The 22,865-nt window shown below is 48.0% G+C and overlaps 10 protein-coding genes and 1 non-coding gene across 11 annotated transcripts; 7 read left to right on the top strand and 4 right to left on the bottom strand.

Annotated features, from left to right (window-relative positions):
* Nucleotides 1–324: 324 nt before the first annotated feature.
* Nucleotides 325–707, top strand: SUI1 (translation initiation factor eIF1; the record flags this gene model as incomplete). Its single annotated transcript, XM_019130448.1, has 2 exons — nucleotides 325–358; nucleotides 409–707. 2 exons carry the CDS (start codon nucleotides 325–327, stop codon nucleotides 705–707), a joined length of 333 nt encoding a protein of 110 aa, XP_018985668.1.
* Nucleotides 708–777: 70 nt separating this feature from the next.
* On the bottom strand, nucleotides 778–1,943 carry BABINDRAFT_13197 (U2-type spliceosomal complex subunit; the record flags this gene model as incomplete). The annotated part of the gene is made up of 2 exons (XM_019127057.1): nucleotides 778–802; nucleotides 1,486–1,943. 2 exons carry the CDS (start codon nucleotides 1,941–1,943, stop codon nucleotides 778–780), a joined length of 483 nt encoding a protein of 160 aa, XP_018985667.1.
* A 202-nt stretch (nucleotides 1,944–2,145) lies between these two features.
* SLA2 (Sla2p) lies at nucleotides 2,146–5,679 on the top strand. The gene has a single exon (XM_019128733.1). The coding sequence runs from the start codon at nucleotides 2,288–2,290 to the stop codon at nucleotides 5,447–5,449; it is 3,162 nt and encodes a 1,053-aa protein (XP_018985666.1). The 5' UTR covers nucleotides 2,146–2,287; the 3' UTR covers nucleotides 5,450–5,679.
* Nucleotides 5,508–6,422, bottom strand: BABINDRAFT_195843 (uncharacterized protein; the record flags this gene model as incomplete). Its single annotated transcript, XM_019131222.1, has 1 exon — nucleotides 5,508–6,422. The coding sequence occupies one exon, from the start codon at nucleotides 6,420–6,422 to the stop codon at nucleotides 5,508–5,510; it is 915 nt and encodes a 304-aa protein (XP_018985789.1).
* Nucleotides 6,423–7,633: 1,211 nt separating this feature from the next.
* On the top strand, nucleotides 7,634–8,775 carry BABINDRAFT_195845 (homeobox domain-containing protein). The gene is made up of 3 exons (XM_019131223.1): nucleotides 7,634–8,028; nucleotides 8,082–8,187; nucleotides 8,250–8,775. The coding sequence occupies exons 1-3, from the start codon at nucleotides 7,820–7,822 to the stop codon at nucleotides 8,721–8,723; spliced, it is 789 nt and encodes a 262-aa protein (XP_018985788.1). The 5' UTR covers nucleotides 7,634–7,819; the 3' UTR covers nucleotides 8,724–8,775.
* Nucleotides 8,776–9,692: 917 nt separating this feature from the next.
* Nucleotides 9,693–10,841, top strand: BABINDRAFT_131998 (uncharacterized protein). Its single transcript, XM_019127058.1, has one exon. It carries the CDS (start codon nucleotides 9,810–9,812, stop codon nucleotides 10,620–10,622), a length of 813 nt encoding a protein of 270 aa, XP_018985665.1. The 5' UTR covers nucleotides 9,693–9,809; the 3' UTR covers nucleotides 10,623–10,841.
* A 219-nt stretch (nucleotides 10,842–11,060) lies between these two features.
* Nucleotides 11,061–12,422, top strand: BABINDRAFT_166674 (uncharacterized protein; the record flags this gene model as incomplete). Its single annotated transcript, XM_019130447.1, has 1 exon — nucleotides 11,061–12,422. One exon carries the CDS (start codon nucleotides 11,061–11,063, stop codon nucleotides 12,420–12,422), a length of 1,362 nt encoding a protein of 453 aa, XP_018985664.1.
* A 309-nt stretch (nucleotides 12,423–12,731) lies between these two features.
* Nucleotides 12,732–12,803, top strand: BABINDRAFT_t190. Its single transcript has one exon. It is a non-coding gene; the product is annotated as a tRNA-Glu (tRNA).
* A 276-nt stretch (nucleotides 12,804–13,079) lies between these two features.
* SRP54 (RNA-binding signal recognition particle subunit) lies at nucleotides 13,080–14,722 on the top strand (the record flags this gene model as incomplete). Its single annotated transcript, XM_019131739.1, has 2 exons — nucleotides 13,080–13,157; nucleotides 13,208–14,722. The coding sequence occupies 2 exons, from the start codon at nucleotides 13,080–13,082 to the stop codon at nucleotides 14,720–14,722; spliced, it is 1,593 nt and encodes a 530-aa protein (XP_018985663.1).
* Nucleotides 14,723–15,783: 1,061 nt separating this feature from the next.
* Nucleotides 15,784–17,161, bottom strand: SHE3 (She3p; the record flags this gene model as incomplete). The annotated part of the gene is made up of 1 exon (XM_019132140.1): nucleotides 15,784–17,161. A coding segment is annotated over exon 1 (1,041 nt), but the record flags the coding sequence as incomplete, so codon positions are not given.
* A 2,478-nt stretch (nucleotides 17,162–19,639) lies between these two features.
* SUT1 (Sut1p) lies at nucleotides 19,640–20,959 on the bottom strand (the record flags this gene model as incomplete). Its single annotated transcript, XM_019132678.1, has 1 exon — nucleotides 19,640–20,959. One exon carries the CDS (start codon nucleotides 20,957–20,959, stop codon nucleotides 19,640–19,642), a length of 1,320 nt encoding a protein of 439 aa, XP_018985661.1.
* Nucleotides 20,960–22,865: the final 1,906 nt, after the last annotated feature.

The following is a 22,865-nucleotide window of genomic DNA, read 5'->3' as shown; positions in this document are numbered from 1 at the left end:
CTTGGAATGTTTGGCCTTGCTGACACTACTCCTGCGAGTCTAAACGCTACTTGACGTCACGCCACACGTGACATATAGCGTGACGCTATCTCCACTGTAACGCGCACGGAATGCGGCAGCAAATTTTTCTACCTATTTTCCTTTTGGTGTGCTGCCTTGCAGTTTCTGCGAGCAACAGACTCGGGCGCGAGGCGAATTGCAAGGCCTAACAAATCACTCCAAGGCTCCCTCGTGCTGCCCCGCTATAAGCACAACCTTGAATTCGAATCTATTTAGTCAGTTACACCGTAATTTACTAAACTTATACATATATATCTACCTTATATGGCTTCCTCCATCGAAAACTTGAAATCATTTGGTATGTATGGTGCTAGCCGCCCAGCTGTCCACGGAAACTAACCGCCTTAGATCCATTCGCCGACACTGGCGACGACGATACTCAGCCAACCAACTACATCCATATCCGTATCCAGCAGAGAAACGGCCGTAAGACCCTCACCACCGTGCAAGGTTTACCAGAAGAATATGATTTGAAGAGAATCTTGCGTGTCTTGAAGAAGGACTTTGCCTGTAACGGTAACATCGTCAAGGACGAAGAATTAGGTGAGGTCATCCAATTGCAGGGTGACCAGAGAGTCAAGGTGATGGAATTCTTGACCACCCAATTGGCCTTGCAGAAGAAGAACATCAAGATTCACGGTTTCTAAGTCTTGCGCTTGGCCCTTGAGTATGCCCGGCGCCACGAGCGTGGTTTCACTCTCCGCCAACCAACTGTTCTCACTGGAACGTCTCCAGTGCTCTGCTCTTATGTTACTTTCGTTAATACATACGTATAATAGTCTCTTGTAGCTGTCACCCAGGTGATGGAAGGTTATGTTTGTGTATCTAAAAGCGGTGCAATGGAACTTGATTTTATGCAGATCTCTCCCCCGACACGTACCACAACGGTTGTCCTCTCCTAATTCACATGATTGTACTTTCCTAATTCACATGATTGTAGCTTCGTACCCATTAGTTGAGAAAGGCATAGGTTTAGAGTCTACACCGTGTAACCTCGTACGATCTCTTGGTTATTTGTCAACGCGTATTTCCATTATTTGCTATCGACATTTATTAATTACACAGCTATTTCGTTATCCTCTAGTGCCTGGCACACCCCCATCTTGATGATTCTCGCTCCTCGGGTACGAGTCTCTGGAACGGTAACTTGAGCCCTCGGGGTCTCTATCATTAGATCGTCTTTCAGATCTCTCTCTGGGTCTGTCACGGTACTTTGCATTGTAATTTCTGTCGGAGCGTTCGCTGGATCTATCGGGTGAATCCTCCCTGTGCGATCGTGACTCCTCCCTGTGCGATCGTGACTCGTGTCTCGATCCCAGCGATCTCGATTTATGTCTTGATTCATGTCTTGAGTTTTTTCTCGATTCACACCTTCTGTGTGACTTTGAATCGGATCGTTCCAGTTCCTCTCTCCGCGAACCCGACCCCTCACGCGACCTCATCTTCGCGGCGTGCTGCTGGCGCGACCTCATAATTTTCATCATCGGATCCTCGTGGAGAAGCTTGGCCGGTGGCAACTCGCCCGTCTCCATCACACGCTCGAGCTGTGATTTTTCTTTGCCCTTCTCCACCAACGTGTCGACGCGGCGCTTGCCGAGCAAAAACTCGTCACTCTCTCCCGCACCAGGAAGCACGCTTGGCTCATCACTCTTGTCGTCGTACATCCAACCCAAGGTTAGTTTCTTCTTCACATGCTCCGGCACCGCTCCTCCGTATTGAAGCGCAAGGAGCTCGAGGCGCTCCCGCTCCCGCGTCATCTCCGCGCCGCGTTCCGTGATGGCGCGGTGTTCCTGGAGCGCGCTTTGTTCGAGCTCGTGGATCTTGCGCTGGTTCTTGAGGAGTGAGGGGTGCCACGATTTTTTAAGATTAAGATCCGACGGCATGGTAGATATTCGTACGCCACGAAACAGACAACGGTATGCAAGTTTTAATTTATTTCTAATCTGCAAGCATCCTGCAAGATACAATACAGTGGCCCTAAACAGATCTTTTGGCGTGTCTATACCAGCAACCGGAAGCTCGGACTGGAGTGGCAGATCAAGGAGTAATCGGGGCTGCGCTCCCAGTGTCCACAGCCTCCATGGCCCCCGGTTCGCAACCCCGTCACCCTGAGTCAATCCTGCAAGCTAGCAACACCACCAATGCCTCTGAGGTATACGGAGTAAAACATCCCTCATAGACAAAGTTCTACGTCTTTGTTCATTGAATTCCTTACCGCTGTATCGCCATGAGTACAGACTTGTCGACATCGGTGAAAAAGTCAGCTTCCGCCGAGGAGTCTGCGCCAAAGAGAAAACACGTCCGTGCTTGTATTGTCCATACCTGGGACCACAAGACCTCAAAGGCGTTTTGGAATGCCCTCAAACTTCAGCCTCTTCTGAATGATGAGGTTCAGGCATTTAAGGCTTTGATTGTCATTCATAAGGTTCTCCAAGAAGGTCATCCAATTGCGTTGAAGGAAGGCTTCAAGAACAAGGACTGGCTAATCAATTTGGGCCGCGGTATCCACGGGGATGGTGTTAAGGGCTACGGCAGTTTAATTAAAGGCTATGTCAAGTTCATTGTCGCTAAGCTCGACTTCCACCACCAGCACTCGGGGTTCAATGGTGTGTTCGAGTACGAAGAATACATCTCCTTGAAAACCACGAGTGACCCAAATGAAGGCTATGAGGCAATTTTGGATTTAATGGGATTGCAGGAACAAATCGATGACTTCCAGAAGATGATCTTCTCCACCATCAACCACACCAGAAACAATGAGTGCAGGATCTCTGCCTTGGTGCCTTTGATTGCTGAGAGCTACGGAATTTACAAGTTCATCACCTCCATGATGAGAGCGGTGTACAAAACCACTGGCGAGAGGGAAGCTTTGTTGCCTTTGGTTGATCAGTTCGAAGATCAGCACTCGAGGCTTTTGGACTTTTACAGCGATGCCCAGTCCATCAGATTCTTGACTACTTTGGTCACGATTCCAAGATTAGGCGCGGCTCCTCCGGATATCTTCATTGAGGGTAGTCCAGAAGAGCCCCAAAGACTGGCCAAGTCGACGAGTCCGCATCCTGCTTCTATTACCGCTACCCCCGAACCAGCTGCCGTCGCCCCTCCCCCGGAGGTTATGCCTCAGCAGGCAAGTGCTGTGTTCCTGCAGCCCACCGGAATGCAAATGTTTTCCAACAACCAGCAGCAGTTTGAGCTTGAGCAGCAAAGGTTGGAGCATGAGCGCCAGCAACAGATCTTGCAGCAGCAGCAGCAGCAGCAGCAGCAGCAACAGGCCATGTTTGAACAACAGCAGCTCCAGCAGCAAGAAGCTGCCATGAGAGCCGAACAGGAGTTGAGAACTCTGCAATTGCAGCACCAGACGCAGGGGCGTGTTGCTGAACTTGAGCGTGACTTGTTGACATTGAAAAACCAGTACGACAACGATCAATTGTTGTTACAGCAATATGACTCCCAGATGAGAACCTTGGAGTTAGAGTTGTCTCAGTTGCAGGCAAGCTGCGAACAGCAATTGGGAAGCAAGAACGAGTCCATCACCAATTTCCAAGAACAGATTTTGATGTGGAAGAGCAAGTATGACAGCTTGGCCAAGTTGTACTCCCAGTTAAGATCGGAGCATTTGACCTTGTTGAATAAGTTCAAGAAATTGCAGCAGAAGGCAGCCTCTGCCGACGAGTCCATTGAGAAGAAGGAGAAAATGAGCAAGGAGATGAAGTTGAAGAACATTGAGCTTGCCGATCTCATTAGAGAAAGAGACAGGGCCCGGTTGGAGTTGGATAGGCTCAAGGGGGGTAAAGACAGTGAGATCTCCAAATTGGAGGCCGAGTTGAGACAGGTGCAAGACAGTTTGTCCCAGACCGAGAAGCAACAGTCTTCAAACTTGACCGCAATTTTTGACTCCCACCAGAAAGAGTTGCTGTCTTTAAAAGCAAAGTTGTTGGAACAGACAAGCGTATTGGAGTCTGTTTCCCCTGACACGGTCCAGGAATTGTCCAAGCAATTGGCGGCTAAAGACGACGAGTTGGAGATTATGCACCAAACCATGGAAAACGCCCTACACGAACTCTCGTTGCACCAGGATGATGCCGACAAAGCCATTGATGAACAAATCGATGAGATTTTGAGCGATAACATCACAAAGTTCAAGGCCTTGATGGACTGCATCTTGCGCTCCAATATCCAGAGAATCCAATCGGCCGTGTTTGCTGCCGAGTCCAATTCCCAGGCAGGGAACCAATTGTCCACCCCAGAGTTCTTGTTGTCTCTTTGTGAAGAATGCGGCGTCAAGACGAACGAGTTTGCGTTCAATTTCAATGACTACATCGCAGACGGGCCAAACGGAGACCACTCAAAGATTATCTCCTCCTCTTCCGAATTTGTTGGTGCGGTATGCGACATTCTTTTGAACTCCAAGGGTATCACTCGCTTGTTCGGTGACGAAGAGGCTTCGACTCTTTTGCGCTCCGCTAAGCAGGTTTCCGGCCGCTCCGAAGCGCTATTCTTGAACTTGTTGTCGTCCAAGTTGGACGTCTTGAGTGACGATGAAAAGTTTGACCAAGTTATCAACTCAAACATTTCGGTGCAGGAGTCCTTGCAAGACTTGATCGAACTCGTTGAAACCTTAAATCCTATGCATTCTTCTTTGTCCTCCAAGAATGTGAACTTGGGCGAGCTTGTTGAAGATGAAATGAACCAGGCTGCCAAAGCCATTTCTGCCGCATCGGACCACTTGCAGATGTTGTTGACGAGGTCGGTTGATCCGTCTGTGTCTAGTATCGATACGGAGATTAACAAGGCAATTTTGTCTGCCGCCATCGCCATCACCAATGCCATCGCCCAATTAATCAAGGCCGCAACCGAGACCCAACAGGAGATCGTTGCCGCTGGGAAGGGCTCCACCTCCCGGGCCGCATTCTACAAGAAGCACAACAGATGGACGGAAGGGTTGATCTCGGCCTCGAAATCGGTTGCTGAGTCCACCAACATCTTGATTAAGACTGCGGATGGCGTTTTATCTGGCTCCAAGTCCTACGAGGAATTGATTGTCGCCTCTAATGAAGTTGCGGCTTCCACCGCGCAGCTTGTTGCAGCCTCCAGGGTCAAAGCTTCTTTCATGTCCACCAAGCAGGATGGGTTGGAAGCTGCCTCTCAAAACGTTACTCGCGGCTGCAAGGCATTGGTCGACACTGTCCGTAAGTTGATCGAGGACAAGGGCGACGGTGCCATCTCCACCGTGGATTACTCCAAGTTGTCTTCGTATGAGAATAAGACTGCTGAAATGGAGCAGCAAGTTGAAATTTTGAAACTTGAGAACATGCTTTCCTCCGCCCGCAAAAGATTAGGTGAGATTAGAAAGTATGGCTACAGAGCGGACGAATCGGACAGCGAATAAGCTGAGGGGACTGGTTGCCGATGACTATTTATTTTATACCTGAGTATCGGAAACCGGTTTATGCTTTGTAGATTGTTGGATCAGGGATGAATTCGAATAGACTATTTGTGTGTGTGTCCACGAAAAGATCAGTGCTAGTGCTAGAATTGGTGATGTAAGTGTTGTAATATGGCACAATGCTATTATCAATGTTTAGGTGGTTAAATATAGGATTTTCTAAGGAGCCTGGATTTTCAAACAATGTTTCAAGAAAACTACTTTCTATGTCTAAATCGCAAATTGGAAGTTGGAAATTCTCTATATCCCAATTTAAGAGACTGTCGGGAGTTTCTGCGAACGGTTCAACATCAGAAGAAAGGAATGATTCTGATACTGGCTTGAATTGGATGTTGCGTTGCGGGATATCATAGTATACATCTTCGACCAAGCAAGTTCTTTGAGAACTAAACGCCCAGTCGTTATTCCGGTGAACTATGGTTTCCTTGTTTGGTGATTTAATATCCAAAAAGGTTTTTCTTTGCAACCAATCAAAAAATGATTCAATGCGATCTGTTGAATTATACTGGGCACAGTACCTTTGCCATACTTTCTGGTGTTTGTAAGTCTTCCAAAGGCCAGCTAAACGTATCGATAGCTCTCTCTGAGATGTAGCATTACAGATAAATTTTGTATAGTACGATCTGAAGGCCATAAATGCATTCAATTTCTTTTTCTTGGGGGAAACTCCTGTTTTCAAGCCATCGTCAGACCCCTGGGTTTTAGGGTTTGTAATCTTGTATTTTTGAATTAACTCAGTCAATTCATCCGGGGCTGGTGGGATATTTGGTAAAGGATTGGTCGGAAATATATTAACATTAAGAGCAGTTTCATCACTTTCTCCCATCTTTGGTAACTGTGGGCATGCTCTAGATACCGGTAACTTTACGGAGAACTTGTATGTCTGACTTTTGGGGACATGCTTTTTGTTGGCCATCGTAAACTGTATCAAAGATTTGATTAATATGTGTGGCTCGGGAAAATCCAGGTATTTAGTTGATCACGAATTTGAGATCACTGGTCGGCTTCAAGGTAATATTGTTTTGAATTTTGAGCTAAAACTCACTGTATGGCTTTCGGAAGTTGCAATTAGGTCCCAAGGATGGTAAATTTTCAAACAGAAATCAAATAGGCCAGTTTTGATATATTGTGCTAAGGTAGAAGTGGAGTGTTTAAAAATAAAATTCATCCCCTAACTGTTTTATTCAAAGACCGTACAGGAGTAGGGAATCAAATATAAAATTAGATATGTAGAGGCATGAGATATAGCGTCCGATTCGATATCGGAATACAAACCACATGCATACTTGCGATAATATGAGGCACTTCATGTAATACTGAGACACCAAGATGAATTATCGTTACTCGTGTAATATTCGAAGGTGCTGGATCTGAGCCTCAAAACATATACCCCATCTGCAGCGCCGGCACGGCGCAGAACGGCAATATCTTCCACAACTATACGTGGTTCTAATGCAGCACAGATTCGTAATAACAGTAGTAGTTATATTAGTATGTATGGAAATTTTGGGGCATTGACGATCACGTACATTAGTTTTGACATGAAATTCATTTGAGATGCCTATCTTATGGTATGCCTTCTGCCTAACTAGATAGCATGTATGATCGAGCTACGGTCGAGCATGTTAAATTTTGAATTATTTACGTACATAGGTTTGTTACTGACCGTGATACTAGTATGTGCCATATGAAAAATACACATACATAAGCCATGCCTTATGCTTTTGGAGATTGTGCCACGTTTATAAGTTTATCATTCTCACGTCAGATGCTTGTTCTTACTCTCATTATAAGCGAGTAGCATGTAAAGTGAGTGTAGGGGGCACATTTCTTAAATCATATAATAAGAATTATGTATTACATTACCTCTTATTTATTCTTTTTGATCTTATATATTCTGTTCGAACTCATCTTATTAGCATCGTAATTGTACAAGTTACAGGCCTCTCTTTTGTAGTCCTGCATATACTGGCACATGTATTAGGGGCCACTTCGAACAATAGCTGATCACGTGTTTATTATCCTTCAAACCTAAATCCCATGAAATGTCAAAATGAGAGAGGTAGAATTCACATAATCCGCATAGAGTACTTCGGCCTGCTCAACAGTTATATATTCCAACTACATATACGATCATCACCTTTTCATTCTGTGTGTATTCTAACTTGAATTAGAACACTCCATCATTGATTCTTAACCACAGATTATTCCTTGCTGACTCTTAGTTGAACAGATAAAACGCACCATTAGATAATTAACAACCCTGTGCTATTCATCAATCAGTGGTTGATACGATTTGAATATCCTTGCCTTATGAATTCCTTATCTATTACTCTGGTAGCTGAAAATTCTTCTACGGTCAACTTACTGAATAAACTATATAAACCGGAGACCAATCATGGCACCTTTCACTTAAACCATGGGTGTGCTAGTATCCCAGCGCTTGTGAACCCATCAATATCTCTTCAAACACAAGCCTTATCAACTAAAACTCCCAAGGTTCTTCCGTTTAGAAACTTGATGTACGTACAGTTTGAAAAAACTGAACCGATGAAACTAACGTCATAAACTAAAGTTTGGGGGATGTGCAAAATCGTTTGAAGCTACTTATTAAAACTGTCAGCTCGAACAAAGAATTACATTTGAACTACATTATTAATGAGGTCCAAGATGCAAATGAAGTACGTGTCAAAAAAATTTGATATAATATGCATAGAGGTTCAGTCAGTATATTAACCTTTAGACTGTCTCCGCCATAATCAAAAATGCTGCGACCTTTAGTCTCAGGGAGAAGATGCAGCTAACAAAAATTAATCGTTTATCTGTCGCACTATCTCTTCTCTTCAGAGAAAGGATTGTTTTGAAAGAAAGTCTTCAAAAATTGAACGAATTAGATCACTCTTTCCAACCTATTTCCCCTGATGATAAAACCCCACCCCCCCAAATATCTCATGCTTTGAGGAAAAAAAATATGAGCAAAGACCGAGTTGAAAAGCCAAGCCTGGAAGGACATAGACTACCCCGACAGCTGGTACTTACGTTACAAAAGTGGTACGAAGAGAATGTGGTCAATCCGTATCTTTATGAGGACACAATGCAAGCACTCGTCAGAGAAACGGGGTTGACAACAAAGCAAGTAAGAAACTGGGTTTCAAACAAGAGAAGGAAAGAAAAGGATTTCAAAATTTCTTCAAAATTGACGAATATCCTCTATTAGCAATTATTTTATTCGTTTGAATCAATAAAGAATTGATACTTGGTCGTTATATAAAAACAAATAGTTCTAGGACCCAAATTCACATCTTGGTACAGGTGAATTGTTCACGAATAGTCGAAGCTTAGACTCAGAGTTTTATCCAAATCGACCTGTTAACATTACAGACTTCCTCCTTACGTCACGATGTCAATATAATTCACGATATACCGATACAAGCGTCCGTGTTAGGCCGCCCCAGTGGTTGTACGAAGGTTTCAATGCATAAATGCGGGCCCTTTCGAAATACGTGCATGTCTGATGCTCATAAATAGGGAGCACGTCTAAGCTCTATTGCACATCTTTACATACTCCCCTATCACATCCATGAACACATTCTTGGTATCTATACACCTCTTTCTCAGCGGGTGGGGTGGTGACTACACCGCTATCAGTGCAACTACACGTAGTTATCCGGATTATTTCAAATTCTCCCGTTTGCTTCCGGCAAGCTGCATGGGTGTATGCACGGAGGGGTGAATGCCGTTTCTGGAAAATTTCCCTCAACTGTGGCAGACATTGGGGGGCTACAACTAGGTATCGGTAAAAACCGCGAAGGAACTGCCGCCTCGTGGGGATCCTGTACACGATATTCCTCCGGTATACGGAATTATGTAATAAGTAGCGGAACTGGCAACAGGTTACTGGATATTTTTACTATACACCCAACACCAGAGAGGGGGGAAGACACTCTAAGTCCCCGCTTAAGCCGCATACAGAAAAAATATAAACACGGGCTAAACACTTAATGCACAATAATTTTTGCACGGATATCGAAAATATTTGCACATCTAGACATATATTGTTTTCCTCCATATCCCCATTTCATTTCTTGTAATCCTCAAAGCATTCCTTGCAAATGTCTTCACCAATCACCAAGGCTTCTATAGAAGTTGCACCAGCCACGGTGGCCAAGGCCGCCTATCCGTACGTTCACCCCCTCTCTGCTCCGACAATCGCATACTAACATTCCAGGTTTTGGTACGGGGGTATGTCCCTTGCTTTTTATTTCCCGCGTCGGCTTACTAACACGTTCTAGGTGCTGCCAGTATGTTTGCGTGTCTCTTCACCCATCCGTTAGACCTCGCCAAGGTGAGACTCCAGACGGCGGCCAAGCCCGGTGCCGGGTTGGTGTCCACCGCGTACCTGATTATGAAGCATGAAGGGTTCTTGAAGTTGTACTCGGGGCTTAGCGCGTCGCTTCTACGCCAGGCTACCTACTCTACCACGCGTTTTGGGGTCTACGACGCGTTGAAGGAGTACTTCACGGCCCGGAATGGCGGCGCGCAGCCCTCCACCGGGATTCTTTTACCGTGCTCGATGGCGGCCGGTGCCATTGGTGGTTTGGTCGGTAACCCTTCTGACGTGGTGAACATCAGAATGCAGAACGATTCGTCGTTGCCGCACAACCAAAGAAGAAACTACAAAAACGCGTTCGACGGGCTCAGACGCATGGTATCCGAGGAAGGGCCCGCTGCCTTGTTCCGTGGGTTGTCGCCTAACTTGACCAGAGGTATTCTCATGACCGCCTCCCAGGTGGTTACATACGATATTGCCAAGGAGTGTCTCGTGGAGCAGTTGAACTTCGACCCCACCACCAAGGCCACCCACTTTTCCGCCTCGCTCTTGGCCGGGTTGGTGGCTACGACTGTGTGCTCCCCTGCTGACGTGGTCAAGACCAGAATCATGAACTCGAAGGATGCCACCCAGGGTGCCATCACTATTTTGACGGACGCGGTCAAGCACGAGGGTGTCGGTTTTATGTTTAGAGGCTGGATCCCTGCCTTTGTCAGATTGGGGCCACAGACCATCTTGACTTTCGTTGCATTGGAGCAGTTAAGAGAGCTCAGAATTGGAATGTAATATCAGGAGTTGTCAATTTAATAGAGTTAGCTAAGAATCGCTATGTAGGCCTTCCCCGCCTCCGGTACCGGAGCATGGCGCACCGATCTATTGCCGTGCGGACATAGCCATTGCCAAACTCTCGGGGCTCGTGCAGGATTTCCGATGGTCCGCTATCGTGTACTACACACGAGGCGAGTCATGGCCAGTGTAGCCTGGGCTAAGGGCCTTTCGCGAGGTTAGTGACCAAGAAGTTCCAAAGTTCACAGGCTTACTAATCGATTGAACGGTATGTCTGGGTCCGCCGAAAGGGCCCACGCAGATACCTCTGTGGGGCTCGCCATAATTGATCCGGCGATGCGTGGCTGATGCATATGTGGCTAATATGGCTAAATAAGGTAGTTGTGGCGGTGTACAGATATTTGAGTGCGACATATCTGCAAGGCCTCACAAACCACAATGCCTCGCAAGCTGCGATGCCTTTGTACGCGTGCTACTCAACCGATGGAAGTTAGTTTCGAGAAGCTTGCCACCCTCCGAGGACATAACTCTGATATTACAACGTCGCTGTATTTCCATGTCCCGAATCCGAACGGACGTCTTACCCCGACTCTTGTCACAGGGGATTCCACTGGATGGCTTGTGTGGTGGGACTTGGCGATCAGACGCCCTATCGGGGTTTGGAGGGCACACGATAAAACCATCATAACAATCAAGCAGTTAGGTGTTGGCCTATCTGAGCTCGGGGAAGTGGCTATAAGTGGAGATAGCTATGGAATTCTTGTCACCCACGGCAAAGATGGAGAGGTGAGGCTCTGGAGTCTCTTGACAAAGGCTGCTGGTATGAACGAGCAGCCCAGCTATGACTTTGTGAAGCTTTCCAAGACGTTTCCTCCGGAGCCAGATAGCCCCGCAATCAAGGATTCAGCCCTTAGCGTTGCCTCTAGGCCGTACTATATCAGCATTCCTGTCAACACGCTAAACTTTTGCAATGTCGATGTTGCGGGCGGCCTACTCGTCACACCCTCCACCGTTGACTCTGATAAGTTTGACGTGTATCGCTTACCAAGCGAACTGAACAGATTCAACCGGTTGGTTCGGTTAGCGGACCCCTTTCAATTGCTCCAAGCAAACCCTAAATCATTCAACGTTTCTATTCCTTCCAACTCGGAAAGAGGCAACTTTGGTTCGTTGATGCGAATTATTGTGAATGAAAGCTTACTCTTTGTGGGGTTTGAGTCGGGGCACGTTATGGGCATCCATATTCCTGTTCTTTCGGGTAATCAGAGCGCCAATGAGACGGAGATGCACGTTGTCCATCTTTCAGACTACCATGTCCCCAACCCGGTCATTTCTATGCGGTGCGAGAATGGTAATCTTATTAGTGGATCAGCAGGGAGGACCATAGAAGTGGTTGAGGTGGCCAAGATGACCGTTTCCCCGAATGAGGCGTTCAGATTTAAGACGTCCAAGCGAGGGGCCAATGATTTGTCTCTTCGAGATGATGGCCTACTAGCAGTGACGGGCTGGGATGGCTGCACAAGGCTTTACCGCCGAAGTGGAATGGACGCGAAAGCACTGGAAGCTGGCTGTTTTTCCAAGCGAAACCCGTTGGTTACGGCAACACATCACACCCAAAACAGTGACAACAAGCCAGCGCCTCAAAATGTGAAGGCTCGGACCGTGGCGTTGACTGCCACCCGATCAAGAAAGAGCGATGTTGTGCCCGTAAGAAGACGCTTCCGTGCCGAAAAGACCCCTGAGTATATGTGCATCGGATACGAAGATGGGACCGTTGAAGTTTATTATCCGAAGGGCTAAAGTACATTTAGGGAAGGGCCAAAGCTGTGGGATACGGAATGAATAGGAGAATAAAGACTGGGGTTGCTTTGTAACCCAGAGATAGACTAGCCTGGGACTATAGTTTAATGCCATATGGGTGAAAAAGAAGATTGTTCGAAGATGGTGTAATTCCACTCCTAGGGTTGGAATATATCAGACAAATAGTAGTAGTTATTTTAGAATATATGTACACTGCTGCTGAGTTGCATATCTTGTACCTGGGCACACCATCGACAATTCATATACACCATGCTCTTATCAATGAGTAACCCAAGTTTGTTGAACTCATCCGAAATAGTGTAATGGCTAGCACAGGGCGCTCTCACCTCCCAAATCCGGGTTCGATTCCCGGTTTCGGAGTTCTTTTTTTCTTTCTTAACAAACAGTACTAATGGATATTCAAAAGGTTGTTGTTTTTTTTTTTTTATCTATTCATTGGTACATTTATCCTTTCTAATTCCTTTAAATCTACTCTAGCACAATCACTCGGTTATCTTCAACCCGTATACAAAGGAACTCCACGTCGCCTTCTGATATTTTGTCGTGTCTGCACCAGCAGAGCGGACGTCGATGGATTTAAATCGTCACCCTCCGTGTTAATCGCAACCCTATACCACACAACCCACACAACACAATATGGTTTTAGCTGATTTGGGTAGGCGTATTAACGCCGCGGTGGGTGATTTCTCGTCATCCTCTGCCGCAGATGACTCGGTAAGTAGCCCTAGCTAGAACTCAAGCCTTCACGACCACTAACCACGCAGGGCATCGAGGCGATGTTGAAGGAGATCTCGAACGCGCTTCTCGAGTCGGACGTGCACTTCCAGCACGTCATCAAACTCAGAAACAGCATCAAGAAGCAGCTCGCAGAGCAGGCGGACGCCAGCAGTCGCGCAAACAAGCGCAAGTTGATCCAAAAGATCGTGTACGACGAGCTCGTGGCGTTGGTGGACACGCAAGCCGAGCCGTACAAGCCGAAAAAGAATAAGAGCAATGTGATCATGTTTGTGGGTACTCAGGGTGCGGGTAAGACCACGTCGTGCACGAAGTTGGCGGTGTACTACCAGCGCCGCAAGTTCAAGGTTGGATTGGTGTGTGCAGACACGTTCAGAGCCGGTGCGTTCGACCAGTTGAAGCAGAACGCGACAAAGGCAGGGATCGCGTTTTATGGGTCCTACACGGAAAATGACCCGGTCAAGATCGCGCGCTTGGGGGTGGAGAAGTTTAAGGAAGCCAAGTACGAAATTATCATTGTGGATACCTCGGGGAGACACAAGCAGGCGGAGGAGTTGTTTGTGGAGATGCAAGAGATTGACGATGCGGTGAGCCCGGACCAGACCATTTTGGTGTTGGATGCCACCAACGGGCAGAAGGCGCAGGACCACGCGAAGGCGTTCAAGGAGGCTTCCAACTTTGGGTCCATTTTCTTGACCAAGTTGGACGGTGCGGCCAAGGGTGGTGGGGCAGTTTCGGCGGTCGCGGCCACCCAGACCCCTATCGCATTCATCGGTTCCGGTGAGCACGTGCAGAACATCGAGACCTTTACTCCAAAGCAGTTCATCGCCAAGTTGTTAGGGATTGGTGACATCCAGGGGCTTATGGAGCACGTGCAGTCGCTAGACCTCGACCAGAAGGATACGATGAAAAACTTTTCCGAGGGAAAGTTCACGCTCAACGATTTCCAGACCCAGATCGGCAATGTCATGAAGATGGGGCCGTTGTCGCAGATTGCCAACATGTTGCCGGGTGGCATGGGCCAGTTGATGAACCAGGTCGGTGAGGACGAAACGTCCAAGCGCATCAAACGCATGCTCTACATTATGGACTCCATGACCAAGCAGGAGCTTGCCTCGGATGGAAAGATCTTCACGGAGGAACCGTCGCGCATCATCAGGGTGGCCAGGGGCTCTGGCACGTCGGTTACCGAGGTCGAAATGGTGTTGTTCCAGCAGCGCACCATGGCTCGTATGGCGCAGTCGACCAAGGGCATGATGGGTGGGGCTGGTGGCATGCCAGGCATGCCGGGTGCCGGTGCGGGGGGCATGGCCAACATGGCCAAGAACTTGACCCCAGGGAACATCCAGCGCGCCATGGCGTCCATGCAGAACAACCCACAGATGAAGCAAATGATGCAGGGCATGATGGGCGGCGGCGGCATGCCAGATATGAACGAGATGATGGGCATGATGCAGCAACCACAGATGCAGCAGCAGATGCAGGGGATGATGCAAAATCCGCAGATGATGCAGAACATGATGAAGCAATTTGGGATGGGCTAGCTCTCGAGCGAAGCAAGTGAAGACGGACTCGAGCAAAGTTAGGGTGTATCGCTGGTGGGCTTCTCTCCCATCGTCCGACACTTGTCACCTTTCATCTGTTCTTAGGAACATTCTGCGGTATATATCTATGTAAATTATTCAACCAATCACGTATAGTTGAGATTAGGAGTGCCACGTAAGGGATATGACTGGTTGATAATAGTAGGATATTCTCAACGGTCACAGGGTATCTTATGAATTACTGGATATCTCGTGAATTACTGGATATCTCATGGGTTACTGGTTTTACCAATACCCTTCTTTAGTCGCTGTGTGACTCAGTTTACACATATACGTTAGACGATTCAGGGACTAAACACAATGCGCAATATCAATTCCCCGTTGATATCCCAAATTTTCTCATTCGACAAAGCCTATAGCAGTCTGCCCCTTTTCCCACTAGCAGTAACGTGTTACGGGTATAACATTATATTATGAAGCACGGACATGCTCAACCTGAGACAAGGGTTCTCTATATCAGCCCCAGGTCATCCAAATGTAAGAAAAAAAAATATACACAGAAGTAGGACGGAAAAATCACATCCTCATGCTTAGTGGGTTTCGATCTTGGCAACCAAGCTGTGGATGGACTCCAAAATCTCCGGACTGGTCTCTGGCGCAGGACTCTCAGCCTTCTTAGTCTTCTTCTTCTTCTTCTTGTTCTTCTTCTTGGCCTGACCCTCAAAGTCGGGGATTTCTGACTCTTCACTGTCATTGGCAAACTTCTTCGGGGTTCCTGGAAGGTTGTGGATGGAGATGAGAGTGTCGTCGGTGTTGATCGATACGTCTGCGTCGTCTGCGCGCTTTCCGTAGGACTCTGCGTCATAGGACGTTTCGGGACTCGACACGAGGCCTAACGCGCTGTGGTCTTCGGTAGCGTTGCGCTTCGGCTTAGGAGCAAGGGCCTCAGCCGGGTGGGGAGCCTTTGGAAGAGACTCTGGGGCCTTTGCCACCGGGGTCTTTGGGAGAGACTCCGGAGCGGGGGCAAGGGCCTCCGCCGGATGGGCCGACGCCTGTCTCACCGGAATGCCTCTCATGCTCCCGCTGCGGGTCGGGCGCTTCGGCAAGCTGCTTGGAACCGACGTGTCGTGCTCGGGTTCCGGCGACTGCGGAGCCATGATGGAAATGTTCTCAAAGCGCGACGACCGGCGCTTATGGCTGTTCATGCCCGAGACAATGCGGCGGCGGTTGCCTGGAGCCGTGTTCATCGACGGAATGCGCGACTTCTGCGTGGCAGGCGAGGAAGCGGCTTCGTTAGAAACCTCGGCGGCCGCCTCGGCGGAAGCCACACCGTTCAGCCCGGCCTTCGCTTCGGCGGCGGCCTTACGCTTGGCCCGTAATTCTGGGAAGTGCTTGTAAACCTCGTCCAAGACCACCTCCCCGTGGGTTAACACACCATCAGTCTCCTCCCCGTGGGCCTTGGCGGCAAGCGCCAAGTGCTTCAACGACTCGATGATGGCCGTGTTCTTCTTGGAGTAGATCCCCTCGAGGTCACGCGATTTGCCCACCAAGTTATCGAACAACTTATCAGCGCTGGCGCAGTTTGCGTCGAAGCGGTCGGCGGTCGCAGCCAATGCAGCCTCGCGTTCCTGTACAAAGTTCGCGAGCGTGTGCTTCAACGTGAGGATCTCCTGGGTGAAGTGGCTGCGGTACTCGTTCTGGGATCTGACAATCGTGTCGTACGCGATCTTCAACCGTTCGTACTCGGTCACCGAGTTCTGCTCGCTTTCCTCCAACTTCTTGCACCGGATCTCGAGGTTCTTGTTCTTGAACTCTAGGTTCTCCGCCGTGTACATACTGTCGCTGTACTGCGTCTCCATATCGATGATGCGGCGCTCTTTACGCTTGAGTAACGCGTTGATCATGTCGCTCTCGTGCTTCGCGTTCGCGAGCTGCTCCATGATGTGGTCGTGCTTCTTGGAGAGCATGTCGTACTTCTTTTTAAAGTCGCGTGCCTGCTGTTTGGACTCTTCCAAGTCCTCCTTCAACTGGTCGATCGTCTGGTGGAGCGAGTGGATCACCTGCGACGTTCCTGTGTTTCTGCTTGTCTGTTCTTCCGACATGTGAATCTCTTTGGGCTGGGTTTGGATATTTAGGCAATGCTCAATGTTGAGGATATAGTTAGTGTCGGATGTATCTCCAATGTGTGTGAATGTTCAATGAATTTCCCTAAGTGAGTATAGGTTAAACACTGATTGGATGATGCGTTGACGGGGGGCTGGGAAGGTTGACCTGGCTGAGATTTTTACGACAACTATTCCGCTATCGAAAGTTTTGTTCAAAATCTCAAAGATAACGATGAATTAGCCGCCTGGATAGCCCTCGGAGTCTGTCTACGTAAAAATATCACGTCGGTAAGTCTGGTGTACGTTGACAGACACGCCTCTGTTTACTTCCAGCGCCGAGGCCAAACAGACGAGCCACTTTCCGTGCGCAGTAGCATGGGAGATTCAAGACACGTCGCTGGAGATTTTCCCGTTTCAGCGCACAGGAAAGCCGCACAGAATGCAAGCCACAGAAAATAGCCGGTGGGCCTCAGGACTGTAAAAAACTACCGGGCAGCCGGTGTTACAAAGCGGAATTGTCTTCGAGAGCAGTTTTGGGCTTGAAGATGTGCGGGAGATTAGCAATTGAAAAATTCCTGTTTGGGGGAAATGAGTGGTGTAATCTGCGAAAGGCAGTGGCTGAAAGTGTTACTGGCGAATGAGAATGCCAGTTCAAATTCGAAGGGCCTTCGCGCTCAGCAAAGAATGCGGTGCTATAGCTCTTTCACTCGTAACGCTGAGATTTAACGGTAGACAATTACAGTAGGGTTGCCGCTTAAAGTGGAAGTGGTACATTCCATCAATGGCTTAAAGTGGAGGATATCGGCTCTGTGATTAACTTAGAGGCCAGAGACGTAAAATTAGTGTATATAGGGGATTAAAACCACAAGATTTGTTAGCACCTAATGAGTTTCTACGTGTGGAATATTCTGTAACCGAGTGTTTGGTGGATAAAGATCCTGATGTGGGATCACATCCCACTTTTGTAGCTATTCTCAAACCAAGGTTGGTTTGTAAACCCTCAGTCTATTTCTACTTTACCTTTTGTAGCCACTCTCAAATCAAGGTTGGTTTTGAAACCTGTCTATTTTGACACCAAAATATTTTGTAAACTATATCACTCTATGGCGCAAACAATTCATCTGTCCGGCTCAGGGCAGAGTTATATTTCATAGTTAAATATTCTAGACCTTTGCCTACAAGACTGAATAGGCGCGAGTTCATATCGCCAATATTGTTGTATATCTAGTAGGTAATGGATACTGTTAGCCAGGCAAAAGAGAATATTTCTTATCTGTAAAATATACGCAAGAGAAGGATATTCGGTGGTTTTATATAGAGGCAGATACAATGCCAGGGTGTCTGCCTATCGGAGAGTGATGATAATGGACGCCGACTTTTGTTTAGTTAAATGGCACCTTTACTACAAGTATAGTTTCATTTGGCCCCCAAAAAACCAACGGGTTAGATGACAGGCCATTGATACATGATATCAGCACACTGGAAGTGCATAAAGATATAAAATAGCCACTTCCCTAGCCACACATGGGGTTCCGTCCGAAGGAACTGGCAGAGGGCTAGCAACAAAGTGTATTCTCGCTGTACTTACGACTCTACCCCTCATGCGTACCACAAGCCCCACTTAGTCATGCCTCGACGACAAATTTGCGCCGACACCCCACAGTATATATAGAGCCACGACCCCCACTACCTGTGTAGCGCAAAAAGCATTCTATATTGGTAATGGTCTTGTTCTAATTGAAAATACCATTCGCTGGATACCACCGGTTTAGCTGTGGCCAGGAAAGTTGTGGACATGAAACGACCGCCCGATACCGACAATAGCACATGTCCGATGCTGTAGATAGGTTTAAACTGGGACCTACGTAAATGAAACGAATGTCTTGGGCAGTGTGCTGTCTGGCGTAGCAACAATGAATATCATCTCGTTGGAGTCCACTCTAAACTTAAACACCCAAGTTGGGCCATGACCCCGGTAATAGCCGGGGACCAATGAATATGTGGCTATTACCGGAGCTAACGAATGTGTGGCTCTTTGCTCCTTCTTTCCGTCTGGAGGGGACAGATATCAACACCTCTTGCAGCTTTCGTGCAGATGGAGAAAGCAAGTGCAGCTGTTACGAGACTTATAAGCGCTCTTGCTGCCAATCTCCGGAAGGGCAGCGTCTGAAATAATTCCCCGCTCTAAGGTTTGCTGGGCCGTAGCCCTGTAAGGAGCCGAAGGGATATAATTTCCTGTTGTAATATCTCGGACGCAATAAGCCCACCTTCCGATTCTCCCAACCCTTCATACAGGTCTCAGTTTTACGAGATGCTAAATACCTCCGCCGGGGCGCATATACAAGAGTTCTTAAAGTATAGCCCCTCCGTCAGCGTTCCCTGTACGTTATGATGTCACTGCGTCTTACTGTGGGGAAGGAGCGGTTAGGGTTTCGGACTTCAGCCGGCTCACATGCTCCTGCGCAGTCACATGTGTGCTCGTAAAATCACGGTGGGGATGGAGGGTCACACTGCAGCCGGGAAATAGGGATTAACGGCGGTTACGTTTTAGTACAGGTTACTCCTTCTTGCCGATTCTAAAGGAAGTTGGTGAATGACTTGCAGCTATTTTAGAAAAAAATTCGACCGCGGTGCATACGAAGAACCGGTGAGTGGATTACCATTATTTTTCAGCTACATTTTGACTAGATGTAGGACGATACATTACCGAGAAATAAACCAAAAAAAACCCCAAAGAATGTCCAATGAAGGCAGAAAATAACCAACGAAGGAAGAAAATAGCCAATGTAAACAAAAATATAACATTAATAGTCTAAGCGACATTCTTGAATCGGACGCTTTCAATCACGCATTCACGGCCCTTCTTGAAACAGTTAGAGCAGGTCGCATTCACTCCGTCAGAAACAAACTCACACTTGATCTTGCGCTTACGGCAGGACAAGCACGAAGACTTTCTGGAGCACGCAGACAAAGACCTTTTCTTTTGGGTCTCGTCGCTGGTAAAGCACGGGGTGCGGACGGCAAGGGCGGTGAAGGAGGCAAGGGTAGAAGCGGCCTCTACCATGGTGGCATTGCAGATGGAAGCAACCAGCACTGCAGGCTTATAAATGGTAGCGTCCAGGATGAGCCGCGATGAAGGAGACGGACAGTAAGAGACTTCAGCAACCGACAATGCACGCGCCAACTTCTTGGTTCTTTTTTTTTTAACCTTAGCTTTCTTTGTTACCGAGAACGGTTCCAAAACTGCTGCAGAAGTAACAGGAGATGAGATGGTGGAGGAGGGTGGGGACATGAACTTGATAGACACCGAATCGGTCTTTGTCTCCGTCTTAACGTACCCGTGGGAGAACAAACAGTCGATTTTCTTGTTGGAGCAGGCCTTGCAAGATTTGAACTTGATAAATTTGTTCTCGGTGCTGGAAAATACCTGGATCAACAAAAACCCTACCGCACCGGGAAAGCCGCCCATCACCTGATACTTATCCTCGCTGGACGGCGGCGCGCGCTGGAATAACGAAGGGGCCTGTTGCGTCAACACAAGAAGCTCTTCGTGGGACAACACGGTGATCTCTGCGTTACACTTGACCTTTCTCAATCTGCAGGAATCGCAGGACGGACCTAATCTCTGACGTCTAGATTTGTCGGGTTTCAGCGATGTCTGGTCCATCACCATTACTGTGGGCGAGGACAAGAATGCAGAACAGGAGTCGGCAGGCGAAGCGGACGGGGTATATGGCCGCAAGGTATGGTCCATCTGGGGTTGTTCATTTAATAAGCTCGGTAACTTGAGAGACTGTAATGTGCGTGGACTGGCCTTGGCGTCAGAGCCGAAGGAGTTCGTGTGATGAGGTGGAGGGGTGGCTGAGAGGGAGGTGGTTCTGTAGCTGTACTGCGGTGGGTTTATATTTCCGACAGGAACAGACGCCCCAATGGATAAGGATCGCAACGGTGGTAGTTCAATCCGGTTAGGGTTTTGGTGTGCTGGAAACGACTGGATGTGGTTGGCCTGGGTGAGAATGTCATACTGATGAGGCAACGGCGGAGACGAAGCGGCGCTGTGTCCGTAATAGTAATTATTGCGTGGGGTTTGGTGGCAGCCGGGGTTTGAAATTGAGTATTGTAACAAAGACATTGTATAGAAATAGTGGGAGTAGGTCTAGGAAAGGGGTTCAGGCTTGTAAGGTAGGTTTGCTGGAAGAGTATGCGTTAAGTTATAGTAAAGTTTTAATTATCAAAAAAAATTCAGGGGAGAGAAAGAGGGGTCAAGAAAGTCTACGGTGAGTCGTAAAGATGGGCGTATCAAGCATATATATTCCAGTTTTTTTTTGCCGTCACGAGAGGTAGCGGAGATGTAGACGAAAGTCCTACAGGCTGACTCGCATGTGCATATGTACGGCTCGGACATTCACATGGAAAAAATGGAGCGATCGCCTTCAATTCGAATAAGGGACAAATCGCGGAGAAGTAACGGAGGGGAGCGTACCATGAAACACCGCTCCGACGACAGAACATTTCTTTTTCGCCGGGACACCAGGTGTCACACAGAGAAATGAAGGTTTTTTTCTTCTCTCCCGTTTTCTGTTAAGGACCGACCGGCGTTTCGAGCAGACAAAAGTGAGGCAGGAAATCTGGGGTACTAATTACGTAGACAGAAAAAAAAGAAGGTTTTATCCTGCAGGCTATACCCTTCTTACCCTATACAGAGTCAGATGGTGTGCGCGTGCATCCGCCTGCAGAGACATACCAAATGGGTAAACCCGGGTGGAAAGTTTTCGCATGCAGCACTGCACTAGTTTTGTCCTTAGCTCTCGGAGTATAGGATCCGGGCACGCGCTGCACCGTTTTGCAACGCAAAGCTGAGATTCCATAGTGTAACTAAACGTTTAGGTCAGTATACTTTACAGGGCCTCGTGGGGGTCACACCGCTGGCTCATTGACGTTAGCCGAAGTAGGACAGATTGCCCTCAAATAGCACTGGCATGGTTATAGGTCTCTGCATAGTCACGGACAAATGTGGAGTGAAAAGTGTTCAGTGCACTCTCTTGTTGCTAACGGCAGACTCCGAGCTGTCTTGTGATACATGTCCGGTAGCGAAGGAAAGCACTTGGAATTTCTCCGGAGTCCGAGTTGATGGACGGCATGCATACGGCACCCATCTTCCCCCCCTCAAGCATAGTCGGCAGGCTGCTAACAGTCTACATGTCCGAGACAGGAGGGGTTGTCTAGGCATTGGCAGCTCACCCGCACACTCGGCAAGCGTCCCTAATGTTCGGAGTTGTAAGCTTCAATGTCCGAGATCGGGTGCGAATGCCGTGCGAGGTAACATGCGCCTCAAAGTGCCGTGTCAAACCCAACGGTATTCCATAAGTGGTCATCAGCTGACATCTACGCCTTTCTCCAGGAGTAAAGTTCCGTTTTTCCCCTACTCAAGCGTTTCCAGGAAATGGCTAGCCACGTGAGCGTCACTCCTACACACCTCGTGGTTCCCTGTGCCTTAGCCTGCTTCCCGTTCTGCCTACAACGGAATACTGTGTGAAAAGTTCTCGCACAGTCCGGCATAGCTCCTCCTTTGGGGTTTTATATCAATCCTTGAACAAGATCTTTGTTGAGCTGGGCCATGCAGAGGCACGTGCACACAATGGCAAGAGAGGTTTCTTACCTAGGCACCTGGTTACAGATCCTGTCGTTACTCCGAGTCCGACGCTCGTTTGGCTTACGTGACAGCCAGCGGAAGTGTGGCCCACTGAAACAGACATAAAAATGGCCTGACTTGTGACGGTGATCGCACCAAGTTCGTATTTATTTCGGCAGCTATTAAGCGAGCCTTTTAAAATTAGATTGTATCATAGGAGCCCCTTGATTCCACTACGATCAATGCATAAAGCCATGAGAGATGCAAAAGTTACGGGAGGGATCATTACGATATTACCCAAGCTGTTGAACAACGCCTGATGGGGATATAAACTGGCTCGAGACATGTACTGAGTCCAAAGCCCCTCAGGCAGCCCCACCTCGGGTGAATGTTCTAGCTAGTAAGG

This window comes from Babjeviella inositovora (assembly GCF_001661335.1).
Source record: "Babjeviella inositovora NRRL Y-12698 unplaced genomic scaffold BABINscaffold_5, whole genome shotgun sequence".
Lineage (NCBI taxonomy): Eukaryota > Fungi > Ascomycota > Pichiomycetes > Serinales > Babjeviella > Babjeviella inositovora.
This window is presented reverse-complemented; position numbering and strand designations above follow the sequence as displayed.

Bases quoted from the DNA above. Each gene is read 5' to 3' on its own strand.
- BABINDRAFT_195845 (XM_019131223.1), top strand. From the start codon at position 7,820: ATGAATTCCTTATCTATTACTCTGGTAGCTGAAAATTCTTCTACGGTC. The intron at 8,029-8,081 runs GTACGTACAGTT...CATAAACTAAAG, and splicing joins CTTCCGTTTAGAAACTTGAT to TTTGGGGGATGTGCAAAATC. The intron at 8,188-8,249 runs GTACGTGTCAAA...ATTAACCTTTAG, and splicing joins AGGTCCAAGATGCAAATGAA to ACTGTCTCCGCCATAATCAA.
- SLA2 (XM_019128733.1), top strand. From the start codon at position 2,288: ATGAGTACAGACTTGTCGACATCGGTGAAAAAGTCAGCTTCCGCCGAG.
- BABINDRAFT_131998 (XM_019127058.1), top strand. From the start codon at position 9,810: ATGTTTGCGTGTCTCTTCACCCATCCGTTAGACCTCGCCAAGGTGAGA.